Genomic DNA, 16,804 nt, shown 5'->3' with positions numbered 1-16,804 from the left:
ATTCTGTTCCACTTCCCCATAGAGATAAGAGGAAATAAACAAGAACAAGAAGAAAGAAAATAGAAGAAAACCCAGAGGGATGTGTATATATACATATATATGGATCAAAGTAGAATGACATGGAAAGCATATAAATCTATAGGGGAAGGAAGGCGGGGTAGGGGTCGTCCTCGAAAGGGTTGGAGAGAGGGGGTAAAGGAGGTTTTGTGGGCAAGGGGCTTGGACTTCCAGCAAGCGTGCATGAGCGTGTTAGATAGGAGTGAATCGAGACGAATGGTACTTGGGACCTGACGATCTGTTGGAGTGTGAGCAGGGTAATATTTAGTGAAGGGATTCAGGGAAACCGGTTATTTTCATATAGTCGGACTTGAGTCCTGGAAATGGGAAGTACAATGCCTGCACTTTAAAGGAGGGGTTTGGGATATTGGCAGTTTGGAGGGATATGTTGTGTATCTTTATATGTGTATACTTCTAAACTGTTGTATTCTGAGCACCTCTACAAAAACAGTGATAATGTGCGAGTGTGGTGAAAGTGTTGAATGATGATGAAAGTACAGTGGACCCCCGGTTAACGATATTTTTTCTCTCCAGAAGTATGTTCAGGTGCCAGTACTGACCGAATTTGTTCCCATAAGGAATATTGTGAAGTAGATTAGTCCATTTCAGACCCCCAAACATACACGTACAAACGCACTTACATAAATACACTTACATAATTGGTCGCATTCGGAGGTGATCGTTATGCGGGGGTCCACTGTATTTTCTTTTTGGGGATTTTCTTCCTTTTTTGGGTCACCCTGCCTCGGTGGGAGACGGCCGACTTGTTGAAAAAAAAAAAAACGTATGTGTAGTGTGACCTAAGTGTAAGTAGAAGTAGCAAGACATACCTGAAATCTTGCATGTTTATGAGACAGAAAAAAGGACACCAGCAATCCTACCATCATGTAAAACAATTACAGGCTTTCATTTTACATTCATTTGGCAGGACGGTAGTACCTCCCTGGGTGGTTGCTGTCTACCAACCTACTACTAACTAATTACATAATTTGGTAAAATGGTGATTTTGTAATGGAAAAAAATGATCAGTCTTAGGTTGACATCTGGCTGAAGATACACAGTATAGTATGTTTGGAATATACAGACATTGAGAGTTTGAATCACTTGATATAGGTGGATCTGTCATTCAAGGGGCCTTAGGATAATAGGGCAAATACATGTGATCCCTTCATCTTCCACATAGACAAAACATGCTTTGAGAGTACTGTACATGAGATGTTCTAAAATTTCTTTTCTCATCTTACAGAAATGTGTAAAGCAGTTGTGTGTGTACCATCCTCGTCTGCAAGCACTTAAACTCTCCAACCGTAGCAAGTTGACATATGACGAGCAGCATATATCCCATGAAACACTGTCTCATTTAGGTGCAGTCATATCTTGCCCATCAGAAGAAGCATTGGATTTAGGATGTGGAGATAGTCGTGAGAATCTAGAAGAGTTGGAAAGTTTAGAAGGAGCAGAACATGTTGATGAGACTGATGAAGTAACAGAAGGAGAAGACAGTAATGCCCCTATACATGTACGTCTCGGATAAATTTGTAGATTTACTTTAAATGTGGGAATAGATATACAGTTCAAACAAATATAATTACTAGATGTCTTGATACAAGTATCATAAACCTTGATTAGTACAGGTGTCCCTTGTTTTATGCTGTAGATGTATTCCAGGCTTTTAGCATCCATACTAGGCTAAGCCATAACAGTTACGTAAAATAAATATCTTCACTATACCTGATGAATCTTGTTGATCATATATAGTGATTGTAAATTGTATATACAGATCTACTAATAAATTATATAGGATAATAATGAATTTGCATAAAGTGAGGGAGATCTGTATGTAGATAAAACCCAATGGACAGAAAATATCAGTTGAAGTATGTCTGATTAAGGCAAAAATACACAGATCTTTCTTCCATTTCATTTTTTCTTGCCATATGGGATTTATCTGTCTATTTCTGGATTTATTTCACACATGACATGCTTCTAAATGCTAGAAATATGATTGTATTTATCTGTATCTCTTAATATAAAAAATTATTTGAGATTTTTTTTTCACAGGTGAATGCACTTGAAGTGCGGTTAGAAAAGCAGGAAAGGCAGGCATTCAAGGTTGATCGTGCATCACTCGCTTCCGATGTGTCTCCAGAAATAGCTAACATTTTATCTCCTGCCATAGATGTTATTTCTTCTAGTAATGCCAGCTTGTATACTGCCATTTCAAAAGCCACCAGTGCCATTTCTACTTCCACTGCAACTTCTGCCCCCACACCTAAACCTACTTCTTCTTGTATTCAGGTTATCATGAAAACCACTGTTTCTTCCCCTATTCCAAGCCCCAGTGTTTTGCCTATATCAGTTCCAACACAAACTGATGCCACTAGTCCACTGCCAGTATCAAATATTGATAGTATTAGGCCACTCCCAATACCTGTTCTCGATACTAGTAAGCCACTCCTAATGCCAATTCTCGATACCCATAGGCCTATCCCAATGCCAACTCTTGATACTCCTAGGCCTATCCCAATGCCAACTCTTGATACTCCTAGGCCTCCCCCATTAACATCTCATGATACTACTAGGCCTCTTTCACTACCATCTCATGATAACACTAGGCCTCTCCCATTACCATCTCATAATACCACTAGGCCTCTCTCATTACCAACTCATGATACACCTAGGCTCCTCCCAGTACCAACTCGCAGTACTACTAGCCCGCACCCATTGCCAACCCTTGATAGGCCACTTGTAGTGCCAGCTCTGGATACTAGTAAGCCACTTCCACTCCTAATACCAACTCTTGATACTGCTAGGCAATTGTCAACACCAGCTGATACCAACAAGCCACTGGATACTAATAGGCCACAGCTAACACCAGCAGCTGATGACACACAGATAGTAACAGCACAGTCTCTTGATTCCAATAGGCCAATACCAGCACAAACTTCTGATGACATTAAGACAGTACCAACGCCATCTGCTGATGGCAACAGCCCAAAGTCAACACAAACTTCTAATGATACAAAGCCAGTACCATCTGATGACACTAAGCCAACAATATCTGATAACATTAGGCTAATGCCAGCACAAGCTTCTAATGACAACACATCAGAACAAACACCAGCTCTTGATCAAGAAGAGACAAAACCCACTGACACTGTCAATGAGATAGCTGAGGATGATGTAGATAACGAAGTAGATGACGATGATGATGATGCATCTGATTCATCTGTTGTTTTGTCACCACCATCTACTCCCTCTCCTCGTCCTCGTTCACATGGAAAAGCACGCTATCGCAATAGAGGCCGGGGGAGAAATACTAAAACAGGAAGTGTTAGTACAAAGAGAGGAAGGAAAATTCTTCGTCGAGGTCGCCGACGAAGGACTCCTCGCTTCAACTTGGAACCTGATGACAATTCAGGTAAGAAAAGTTCAGTATAGATAGGTGTTCTAATATTAAACTCATCTACATTAAATCCTTTCATAATGTGGAAGATGTGTTTCTGAAAGCTTTGCAAGGTGAAGAATACAAGGGACAAATAGGGCTGGCGGTATTCCAGGTACTTTCAGTTTTGCCATACAATTTATTTTAAATTCTATTAGGTACAGATTAATACAGTTTTAAGTCATTCACTGCATGGAGGCTTTGAACTTATGGCAACCCAGGAACTCACTTACCATGGCTTTGAGCTGTTCATGCTACGAGTTGTTTACAATTGTGTCATTGCCTGTTGACATGGAAGCATGTGAAGAGGATTGATGTGTCCCTACTTGGCTTAGGTGGATGGCTGTGGTTCTTATGTTGATGTGGACATAGTTGCCATGGTTGATGGTTATATTGGAATGCCCAATATTTTGTATTGCTTCTCTGGTCTGCTTTACCCTACAATACTTTATACAACTGATGATAAAACATTGTTTGCTCCAAAATCCTCTTCAGACCAATGCTTCTAGATTTATCAGGATCCCAGTGAAGAATTCTGCAACTTTCCCAATAACATGGAATTTCTCATGTAACTCCTGCAGTGTTCATCAAATTGTTGTTCCTCATCCTTGTTTTTAATTTGCCTCCTAACTGAGAATTGAGCTCCTCTAGCATTTGTTCAGTTCACTCTTTGTCATCCTTTTCTAATAGTTCATTGACATCTTGTTCATGCATATCTTCAGAGCCCTCATATCTCAGTCCTTGTCAGAGCTGCAGTTAACCTGGACCTGACTTCTTACTGAGGGAACACCAGAGAAATTATTTGCCACAGATGACCATAATTGACCCCTACCTGCATTTGTGGTCAATTGGGGCACTTCATTCCATGACGTTTATTTATACAGGTCCGTATCCCTTTTTCCGAAATTCTGAAATTCGAAAGTTCCGAAAACTGAAGTATTTTCGTGGAGGTATATATATGGGAAACAGGAATTAATAAAGGGGATGTAAATAGCGTGCTAAAAATATCTAGCCTAGCCTAGACCTGACTAGTTTGTGTTACTAGGTCAGATGCCATACTCCTTCCTTGGTTGGATAAACATATTAGGTTGGACAAACATATGAGTGAGAGGGGTTGGATTTGAGTGGGACTTGCACATGAGTAAATAGAATTATCAAAGCTTATTGCTTGGGTAGCATTGAAAATTGGGTTGGGCAAATATTCTGTTAGCGAGATGGAATGTGAAGGACCTCCCTCGCATGGGCCAGTAGGCCTGCTGCAGGGTTCCTTCTTATGTTCTTATGTGTGGAGCTTGTCATCTCTACGTAACTCCAGTGCTGCCACATGGCGGCACTGACAGCCAGATTGGCATCAGTTGTCTCAGCGCTTGTAGTGTCACACGTGTGTCTGCTGTTCGCTGAGAATAGCAGATGCATGTTCCTGGTCTATAATTATCCCATTATTTCATTTATCAATATACTACTGGATAAATAAACTGTAGTAGTATTTGTAGTCTTTATTTATCCCACTTAGTGTGAATATTCATACGTTTTTGCTGCAGTATTAATGTTTGATTATGGGGTGTTGCCCTAGACCCCACCTTCATTCTGAAATTCAAAACACTGCTGGCCATAAGGGTTTCAGAAAAAGGGATACAAACCTGTAGTTCATAAGTACATCTGTAATGTTAAATTTATGCCAGACCTCTGGTGTGCCAGTTGCAGCTGCCATCCATTGTTGCTTTTGAGTTTTTCCATTACCTTGCATTTTCAGTGGCACTTAAAGTAAATGTGTTAACTCCTTAATCCAATGGCTGTATCATAATTGTCTTATCGAGTGGTAAAAATGCAACCTTCATACGTAGGTTCACAGACTGTGAGATTTGAGGATGACTACGGAAATTATCAAGAGTGAGATGTATAGGGCAGGCTATCTGCTTGCCCAATACTTCTCACTGTATACTGTATTGTAGCTTTGTTTTGTTTAGTTATCATGTATACATTAATTAAACAATGTAATACTACTGTATAAGTAAAATGGAAAAGTACAGAATGTAGAGTATTGAGTATATATTTATTAAAAAAAGTAAATGAAATTAGATATTGAATATTATGACACAGGATGCATCATTGATTACATGGGCATCCATGGATAGCTAATTATGTATACATTATATCAGTGTTATGTTCATCATTATTTTTGTGACTTAACCACAAACTTGGTAAATTATTCTGTCTTATCTAATAACAGAATGTGAAACTGCTAGTGATGTTTTGTAGGGGCTATTCACATTGTTCCATGAAATCAAATTGCTCCTAAAAAATTAGGCGATTACCAATTTGTGTTTAGTTAGTTACAGGACCAGAGGTTTTCTAGTGGGAGTATGTTTAGTTTATTATATTTTTTAAGATCTTCATTGATTGAAGCATGTATTTTTTTTATCACATTCCAACAGTTTACCACTGTTTAGAAATACTTTTAAGCATCCTTTTGTAGTGTTGTCATTGGCATTGAGGGTGCTGAAAAATTACAACTATTTTTCACATTTCATGGATGCATTTGTGGTCATCATGTTTAGCCTTTTTCTTCAGTCTTTCTTGTTATTGTTTTTAATAAAGTATTTTTCTCTTACTAGATTATGATGACCAGTTAATGCTGACAGAGTTGGAGGGCGAGACTCCTGGTAAAGAGCATTTGGTTGGAGAGGAAAGTGGTACAATGGACATAAAGGGTCATCAAACTGTAGAAATGGAAACAACTGATGGCTCCATTAAAAACAAAGTTGATAAAAAAGGCTTTGTGGCTAATAAAAAAGAGGATCAAGGATTTTCAAATGTTTCAAAAGCTGAAAAGTTGACACACAAGGCCCAGAACATAGAACCAGATATCTTTGAGTTCCAGGACTCTCAAGAAACTGTGATCAGTAATAAGGAAGAGACACCAGACTCTGTTATGTTAAAGCCTAATGGTCCATATGTGTTTCAGGATGAGGAGCTAAGTCAAGGAGGAAGGGATGTGAATGAAAATGTAGGAACAGTCGGTGAAACAGCCTCCGCATAGCACTTGCTCTTGACATCCCTGAAGCACACTCATATTCCAGTACAACTTACCAGTGAATAAACTTGCCAAGTGTGAGTGATGGTAAAGCTGTGTGTACAGTACATACATTATATATATATACATATATATATGTTATATGTGCTTAGATATAAGTCTGTTTTTGTTTTGTTTTCTAGTGCTTCATCTTGAGAATGTTGATGTTATATGGCTTTGATTCATTGGTTGTTGGGTTTCAATTTTTAATTTCTTGTTAAAAGAATATAGCACTACATATTCTGAATCAAGTTTAGTTCCTTTATTTTGAAGTGAAATCTGTAACATTAGTCAAAAGTGAGATGGTAAAGTTGTTGCTGTTCTCAAGTTAAGATCAGTTCACTAGTACATGGATGATGATGAATGAGTCCTTCAGTTTTTTTTTTTTTTTAAACTGTTGTAATATTTTTGAGCTAGTCAGGTAGTGACCTATGTTGAACAGGGTAGAAGTTACTGAAATTGCCCCACTGTGCCATGGAAGAGCAATTAAGAGGTAAAAATAAAACTAGGCAATGTACGTACACTGATACATATTACAGGAAATAGAAAGACTCAAAGTGATACTGATATCTAATGTTTATAGAGGGGGCAATCATAATTTTTTTTTAGGATGCCTTTGAATCTCATGTGTCCAAAAACCTACAAAAATTAGTTAAGTGCCATTTTTTTGCTGCCTAGTTGGACAGATATATTCTAAGGAACTTTATAAGTCTGCAAATATTCCTTAATTTTTTTTTTTTTTTTTCTTTATTTTTTTTTTTTTGGAGAAAGTACAAAGTCATGTCTCCTTGTGCAAGTGATAAGCCACTAATGCGATGCTGACAGCTTTTACAGTCTAATAGTGATAGTGCCACGTAAAGCCAAGTGTTTTGTTAGTCGTTGAGTTATTGTTCTTGTCTGTTTACACTAAAGATTTACTCTCTGGAGAGTTTATGTGATGAGAAAGTGCTACGTGTGTGATAAAATGCTATCAATTAAGTGTTCCCAGACAAGTTACATCACCTGAGAATTTATTAAATATATTTTGTTTTCTGAAAGCAATGATGTTATGCAAGTATTGCTTATAAGTTTGTTAAATAAGGATAGCCACTCTGTTAAGAGCTTGTGATTGTACATACACCTGGGATTACTTGCTATCGTGGTTTCAGCATCTGCGTGTTTGCTTAAAGGCAGTATAATATTATATAATATTACTGTATTTTGTTATAAAAGCTACAAATGCTCCATGTTTGGTGTTCCTATATTGTTCTTAGTTACTAGTATGTAGAATTATATTGAAAATAGAGTTTTGCCATATATAGTATCTAGATATATTTACATAGGAACTTGTGACCAGTATGAATGATTACAAAACTATAGGCTTTTGTCTTTATCTATTTGTAGAAACTTACTGTTTATGTTCTGTATGTTGGTTATTCCTGCACTTTATTAAAAATATTTTCTGCTTGATTTCGAAATTTTTGTGAAAGCAAAATAACCAAAATTGCCATTCTTGAGAGAAACCTAGAAATGCTAGCTCCATGTATTTTCTTTACTGCACAAGTCTAGGCAAGTCATGGCACACATGTCCTTATCATGGAGTTACTAGTCTACATATTCGCTCGAAAGTGTGCTATAGATGCTTAATTTTCTTCTGTCTTTTTACAGTTACCACATTCTGACACATAAGTATACGAGTCTTCATTACAGTTGGGGTCATTGGACTTTATATTCTGGGTTGGACTATTTATTAATAGGGGACAAGAAACTTAAATTTCTTCAAAATTATTTTTCCATAATATTGAAGCACCAGTGAGTCAGAAAACACACAAACTTATCAGAATTTCTGTACATACTATTTTCTACAACAGGATCAGTTGTATGATGAACTGGTTGATATTCAAGTCTTTGAACATGCTATATACCCAACATGTGCATGTGCTAGAGTGATGAAATATTCCCTAAAATCCCCCACTATGAGTGACTCCTAGGGTGGAGTAGCATGTGATGAGCAAAATTATCACCCCTTCCTCATTAAGCAGCTTGTGGCTGAGTGGGCCTTGGCACTACAGTTTAGTTACTTGCTAAAGGCCAGGCAAATATGTTATGGGGTGCAAACCTCAGTCACAGCTGGGTTGATCGTAAGACAAACTTTTTTTTCATGTATCTGTGTATGTGAACCAGTATATTATGCACTGGACATGCATGCATATTATTATTATTATAATCAAAAAGAAGTGCTAAACCACAAGGGCTATACAGCACTGCAGGGCAGGGAAGGAAGCAAGGGTATCGGGTGGCAAAAGGGAGAGGGATGATTATTAGGGTACGGAGAACAACAGGGCAGTGGATAGTGCGCGGGTAGAGGGTAGCAAGAGATTGAGGTAGAAGGGCTGAGGGGAGTGCTAAAGGTATCATCAGAGTTTGTGGAGTAAATCAGTTGTCAAAAAGTCAATGAGAGAGTCCGGATTAAAGGAGGGTCCATCAGCAAGAAGGAAAGGTAGAGAGAGCAGCAGCAGAACGGACGCGACGTTGGAGGTAAATTCTGCAGGCTCGTTGATAGAGTGGGCAGTCTAACAGAATGTGGCTAACCGATACTGGAATACCCACGAGTAAGACGAGTGTGGCCAATGCGAAGACGGGAGAGAGTAGTCATCCAACCCGACACTGATGACAAGAAGACAGCCGGTAACCTATACTCGGTTTAATAAAATAAAGTTTGTTATTGAGCAGATCAGACCAACGCTGTTGCCAACGGGCGTGAAGGTGGGTAGCTATTACAGCAAAATAGTCCTTGAATGGAACACCTCTATATGAAACTGGAAAGACACTGCTGACTGTGCAGCAGTGTCTGCCTGTTCACTGCCTTGTATGTCAACATGACCAGGGACCCAACAAAAAACATCTTTATGCTTGGTAAAGATACGGCGTAACCAAAGTTGGATACGGAGAACTAGGGGGTGAGGTGTATCAAATTTTCGTAGAGCCTGTAAAGCACTAAGGGAGTCTGAAATGACCACAAATGACAGGCATAGATGCAATATGGATAAGTGCTGCAAGAATGGTATACAATTCAGCAGTAAAAATGCTAGCCAAGGATAGTAAATGCCCTCGCACGACACTGTCCGGAAACACTGCTGTGAATCCAACGCCGCCAGAAGACTTAGAGCCATCTGTGTACACTGCGATTGCATGAAAATGAGAGTGGAAGTGGTCAAGAAAAAGAGAGCAGGAAGCTACCGTAGGCAGTTGGGCTTTCGCGCAAGGGAGTGAGAAAGAACAGACTTGAATAGCTGGAACTTCACAGGGGGCTAGGGAAAAGTTAGATGCCACATGAACATAGAAAGGTGGTAACTGAAGGGAAGACAACAGTGAATGTAGGCGAAGAGAAAAGGGACGGAGCAAACAGGGGCAATGAACAAATAAAGAATGTCTACTAACATCGGTGACTATTCTATATGTGGAAGGATTGCGGAGATCATGAGAGCAAACATATTAGCGATGGCAATGGGCATCACGGCGATCGGACAAGGATTCGCTTCTGCAAAGAGGCTCTCAACAGGGGAAGAGCGAAAAGCACCAATGCATAAACGTAATCCCTGGTGATGGATGGGATTAAGGCTAGAGAGAGTAGCAGGAGAGGCCACTGAATAGATCTGGTCACCATAATCGAGTTTCGATAAAAATGAAGGCTGAATGTAGGCAAAGGAGAGTTCAACGATCAGCTCCCCATGAAAGATGAGCAAGGGTTTTAAGAAGGTTCAGCTGGCTGTGACAAGTTGCCTTCAGAGAGGTAATGTGAGGTTTCCAGGATAACCTACGATCAAAGAGAACCCCTAGAAACCTGACCATATCACGTTCAGGGATACGTGAGAATACGTATTAATAATGCATGGTGACGACTTCATAATCATGGGTTAAATGTATTTAGACCATGACTGGAAAATAGAACACTGAAGCAGTGTGTGATTTGTGGAAACACTGGCCACTGCATTCAGTAACACTGCAGACTGCCTCCCTGGTGTACACACCTGCCAACACTTCTGTAAATTTTCCCTCTTCCATTATCAATTCCAGTTGTAGATAGATATAGTTCAAAATGTAGTACCATAATAGTTGCTACTGAGAGCAGATAGTGAAAAATCAGAGGTAAAAAACAGCATTTGTTGATGCAAGTAAACTACATCACTGCCCTTCCATACACAGATCATGACAGTTGAAAAAACACACTGAATGTGTTGAGGGGAAAGAGAATGTGCATAGCAGAAAGAGTGGCTGGTGCTACCAGTATGCATAGAGTTGTGCTCGATTTCTTGGTGTAAAGGATAGAGGGATACTGCTACCATACCTTATCAAGATGGGTACTGTGATGCTGAAGGACTCTTGATTATTATTATAATCAAGGGGGGAAGCACTAAACCCATAGGATTATACAGCACCTGTGGGGGGGAAGGGGAGGTATTCAGGCTTAATTCAGGGAACTGGACCACAGATCCAATTCTCTAGATCAAGAGCCCCTCACCAGTGTCAAGGAACCTCCCTTGAGGAGAGGACTCTTGATACAAGGTATTGCAGCTACCCTTCCCTTGTATCAAACTTGACTAGTTTCATTTCCCAGATGCTGTACAACCCCTACAGGTTTAGTGTTTCCCTAAGAATATAATATCTGCCACCCTCTGCTGCTGCTGTGGAGAGACAGTAATGGTCCTTCACTATGTAACTGTATTCATGGGATTATGATTCCCCATAGACAGTTCTGAGGTCGTTTATCCCATGACTTCATCCCAGATCATGCCTGAATTGCTAAACTTTGTAAGTCGTATAGCGCCTGGGGAATGGAGTGCACTTGTATTTGATTCAAGAAATGGGATGAGAGCTCCATTTCCTTGGATCAAGATCCTTTAACCAGCATCAAGGGTGAAAGGGGCACTGTGTACAGGGTCAAATTTTTTTTAGGCTAACCCCATCAGCACAAGAATAAAGACAGTCAAAATGAGTTAAACTCTCTTTAAAACAATTTTATATATTTTTTTTTTATCTTATTCATTGACAAGATATATTTACATGAATTAAGATATGCTAATTTTTAATTTATGCACCAAAACTAACTTAGTATCCTAACCTAACCTTGTTAAAATTAACATATAACTTAATGCTACCCATTTATTATGTGTAATCATAACCAAGCACACTGAAGTTCAGCCAAAAGTATTAACATGAAAATGCTGTATATTAATTTCATTACTTTCAGACTGACTTTTGTAGTCATTCCAACAGTTAATTTATAATAGTCTTGTTTGGCAAAATGATGTTTGCTAAATTAGCAAGTTCTGTTTAAAGAGCATGTCTTCTTACCAAAACATGAGTAGTGTACCTGGCTTAAAATTAAATAACTTACTGTAAGAAGAGTTTATACTATTGTTACAATTCCTCAAAAAAATTGGTCTGTACATGACAGAATTATTGTACTGTATTCCATCGATGTTAAATGATATTAAGTTTAGGCTGTCCTTAGATAACCTTGGTAGGATTAAGCTACTTTATATTACATACAGTATTTTAGCAAGGTTAGGATAGATTTCATTATGTACAATTTAGAAGTTGCATATCAAGTTAAAAGAATAAAGAGGTCATACTACCATGGCTGGAGCAATTCAATAAAAACCTGCACTCGGGTGAGGAACCTTAGGATGACATTTTGGTCCATTCTGGACCATTATCAAGATGCTACTTTAGCAAGAAAAGTAAGAGAAAGCCAAAAGACCATACAGTAGGGGGTGTGGGGGGAGGGAATGAGTGATGGTGGTGATAATGCTAGTGAACATCCACCACCACCATTACTATCACTCCCTTTTTACCCTGCCATAGCCAGGCTGTGGTTCGTACATCAGTTTGCATGTGGCCAACAGTAACAGTCTGGTTAATCAGGCTCTGATCCACCATGAATGTTGATCCCCAAAACCCTCTTCAGGTATGGTCTCTTGGCCTTCTCTACTACTGTGAGGTTCCATTCCTATGTACCAAATTCATATTTATACAACTTTTTACTCCATAAGAAAAATAAGTATCAAGAAAATTTAGCTTGTTTTGACTGCAATTTACCTTTTCAGATATTGAATAGATTTAAACATTTAATTTACAATTATCAAAAACTACACTGTGTAAGTCATAAATGAGAAAGAATACAACACTGCTGTCATTCTCTCTTGTAACATCACTTTCATGTTCATACACACATTTATTCAAACCTATACCTGATTTTCTTAATGTATAACTTTTCCGAACAATGCTCTCCATAAAGAAAATATGCATCCCTGGGTTTTGTGTTGGCTAATCATTTGCTGATAAAGCAATGATTTTTTTTAATATTTTCAGACATTATGTAGGGGATTATTTCATTATTATTATTATTATTTTTTTTCTTACCTTTTGGGTCACCCTGCCTTTGTGGGAAATGGCCAGTGTTAAAAAAAAATAAATCATGGGGAAGCACTATGCTCAAGTAGATGACTTCAAAATTATTATTGCTGTCAATTATTTTGTTATTAATGCTAAAATTTTAAAAGACATTAGTAAATGCTCAGTAATATACTATACTATACAGTACTATACCTTATAATGAAAAGTTAAAAGAAATCAAAAGAATTGTCAGAATGGGCATTAATGTGGGATACTTATATCCCACCATCAACAAATTAGTAGCCAAAAGGACAATTGTGACAGAAGTGTTTTCTTCCTAAGGAGAAGTGTTCAGAATATATACAAGTAAGAACAATGGTAAAAAGTCTGAATAGAAATTAACCATATAAAAACAAAATGGGCATTAAGACAGGTAATGAGATGTGCCATATTTGCAACTACAATACAGATTTTTGATAATTGGAAACTTGTGTTTAAATTTAATAATTAATGGATATAAAGAGGCAAATTGTATGATTGAGCTTTGCTATGTAAGTTCCAAACTTCAGTCAGTCCATGGAAATGATCACAAAATGCACTGTTATGTCAACTCTCAGCATTTAGGTCAAGTCATACTATGGCTGAAGAGGCCATATAACATGACATGACATGATCCTGGATATGTCTCTGTTAATAGTGGGTTTTATCATATTTTGGCATTGAAAATTATCAAGATGGAGTATATATACAATATGTATATACATTTTTGTAGAAGACACATGAAATTTTTGCCATACAATACAGCATGCCATCATAAGCTATTTATCAATAAACTGATTAGATTTGCGAAGCTTCGTGAAAGTTTACTGCAGTCAGCTTTGAATTATCTATATTTGTATTTACTTGTTAGGTGCTTTAATATCGGATTCACTTTTCACTATTAACTTTACTAGTTTCCTGCACAAATGGGGAGACCAAGTGCATCAAGCCTCACAAGGTAATAAACATATATTTTCACAAAGCTTGATATAATTGACCCTATTAACTTGTGTGTATGTACTGTGATTTTTCAAGGCAGCCTTTTATAGATTTTAATTGTCTGCCAAAATGTATCACTTTGATGCCAAATTTATCATAATAAAGACATTTATATTATAAGCACAGTAAAAGCTGAGTGGACAAAAAATTATTTTGATAGAAAACGTAGCTCTTATTATAACAGTATCATTGTTATTTTCCATTTTATTTTAAGGGCATAAGCCTTATCTGTTGTTGTTCTTCTGCTGCAACACTACTGTTTGAGTTGCAGCAGCTATAAGTGTTGCTATTTTCTTCATGAGTTTGATACTCAAGTTCCTCGACTGAATTTGAAAGGTCCTGTATTCTAGACCACCATAATGGTGTTCTTTTCTATTGCACATATCATGCCATTGGAGGCATATACAGGGTATTTAATTCCTCTTGTAAACTAAATAAATCAGGTTGTCATAGATAATTTATATGCACTATCTATAAAGTATAAAATATTTTTATTGTGCGTGGTGAGAGTAATAAATGTAGTCTAAAAAATATTCTTCAGAATAGAAATGAACTTTTTGATGCCGCAAACAAATTGTAGAAAAACACTGCAGAATGTTATTAGCTCTTCTTGCCAAGCATATTTGGAAAGTAGAAACATTATTGTATTCAATAGGGAAAAATATATATACCAGTACTGTGTATGAGGCTTAACAAAATGCCTAGATTACAACACTTTCCTGTGAAGAAAATTGTAGTGAACCTTATATTTGTTCTGAAATTTAATAATGAAAAAAAAAAAAAAACAGGGTACTTAATGATACATTATTTAACAATGGGTTTTGTTTAAATCAGTGATTTGTATTGTCAGGGGAAACAAATATATTTTTATTTTTTTTTACACATCATTAATTTTATAGTCTTCCTAATTCAAATACTTCCCTTGGTTCTGTGTTCACAAGTCCCTCAGAGTCTTTTACAGAAGATTGATAGTGCAAAACACCTGATTTTTCTAAAGTAATGAAACTCTTGGAATTGGTTTCAGTCTACAGTCCAAATTACCCATAGACATTGTCATCACCCATACAAATTAGTACTGTACATTAAATAAATAAGTAATTATGTATAGTATGAAACCAAACATTAGTTAAGTTCCTTAAATTTTGGGATGACTCTTAAATAGTTGCAATTCTAACCCTGCCTATGAGCTGTGAGACTCCAAGCCTTTCTGTACTACACAACGTTGCCAAACTTGCCGCACGGTGTTCAGTGTAAGTCTCAATAAAGCATATGCAAATATCTCGTTCTTTATGACCTGATAATTTTATTATGATGTATACTATGTGTATCTGATGGAAATAAAATATAATATTCATACTATCATTACTTTTAGATGTTAGAAATCCTACAAGCATGTTTGTGCACTATCCAAACATGAGATGTACAATGTTATTCCTTCAAGGGAAGTGACACGATGGTAGTGAAAGGCTTTTGACAAAAGAATTGGAGCTTTCCTTCCTTTCCTTGTGTCATATCTTATTGCTTCCCATTCCCCTACTGTAATGAAGTGTTCTTGTGCACAAAAACAAGCATATTTTTGTTTTAGTGACATAAAACTAAAGGAATAACAGGTACGTAGTAATTCATTGTGTACGAGGGGCTTGGACTTCCAGTAAGCATGAGTGAGCGTGTTAGGAGCGAATGGAGACAAATAGTTTTTAGGACATGATATGCTGTTGGAGTGTGAGCAAGGTAACACTGATGAAGGGATTTAGGGAAACTGGTGGGCTGGTCTTGAGTCCTGGAGATGGGAAGTGCAGTGCCTGTACTCTGAAGGAGGGGTGTTAATGTTGCAGTTTTTTAACTGTAGTGTAAGTGCACCTCTAGAAGACAGTGATGGAGTAATTGATGAAAGTTTTTCTTTTTCGGGCCACCCTGCCTTGGTGGTAAATGGCCAATGTGGTAAAAAAAAAATAATTCATTGTAATAATAATATTTTATCTCAGCATGATATAATGTTTGTGCAAAAATGAATGATGTTTAGGGGTGCATGCAGAAAGCTCCTTAATTAACATGCAGAGCATTTCAGGCAAACTCAAGATTAAAAAGGGAATGTCAATTTCTGTAAGTACAAATTTAGGAGTTGCAATGAATACAAGGAGTTGCAGCAAAAACAAGGGAAATAAATATCCTTTTAGTTCATGCTATATGTCTTTTATCAAGTTTAATAGATAAGGAATATAGGTTTGATTAGGATTACAGGTGATGAGGATTCTAGCATGACTCACAAAATTGTAATGACAAACCATACTCTCTGGTTGCAGGTTCTAACTCTGCCTGTGGTATGGTTTGATTCTAGCATATTAACATAAAGGGGATGCAATTAATGTTTTAATGACTGGGAAAATTACAGATACTGAGAATAAGATTATATTGTTTAACATGTTGGTGATATAAGTATGGTACAATTATATAACTTCAATGTTTTACGATTCATCTCCGCAATGGTTTTATCAACCATTAGCTTCATTTTATCTCCAAAGTAAATGCTGTACAAAAATAGTAATACACTGGACCCTCGACCAACGATATTAATCCGTTCCTGAGAGCTCATTGTTAATCGAAATTATCGTTAGTCGAGTTAATTTTCCCCATAAGAAATAATGGAAATCAAATTAATCCGTTGCTGACACCCCAAAGTATTGAAAAAAAAATTTTTACCACATGAAATATTAATTTTAATACACACAAACTGAAGAAGACATGCACGGTTACATGACACTTACCTTTATTGAAGATCTGGTGATGATTGATGGGATGGGCGGAGGGGAGAG

At 37.4% G+C, this 16,804-nt stretch overlaps 1 protein-coding gene across 8 annotated transcripts in view; it reads left to right on the top strand.

The window, feature by feature from the left end:
• Nucleotides 1-14,831, top strand: part of LOC128701320 (mucin-2-like) — a 648,393-nt gene extending 633,562 nt beyond the window's left edge. For all 8 annotated transcript variants that reach the window (XM_070100363.1, XM_070100362.1, XM_053794985.2 and 5 more), the window contains 3 exons: nt 1,304-1,576; nt 2,119-3,478; nt 6,118-14,831. In XM_070100363.1, coding sequence (XP_069956464.1) covers nt 1,304-1,576; nt 2,119-3,478; nt 6,118-6,542 — 2,058 coding nt within the window. In that variant the 3' untranslated portion in view covers nt 6,543-14,831. The remainder of the gene's footprint in view (nt 1-1,303; nt 1,577-2,118; nt 3,479-6,117) is intronic.
• Nucleotides 14,832-16,804: the final 1,973 nt, after the last annotated feature.

This window comes from Cherax quadricarinatus, chromosome 72 (assembly GCF_038502225.1).
Source record: "Cherax quadricarinatus isolate ZL_2023a chromosome 72, ASM3850222v1, whole genome shotgun sequence".
NCBI lineage: Eukaryota > Metazoa > Arthropoda > Malacostraca > Decapoda > Parastacidae > Cherax > Cherax quadricarinatus.
This window is presented reverse-complemented; position numbering and strand designations above follow the sequence as displayed.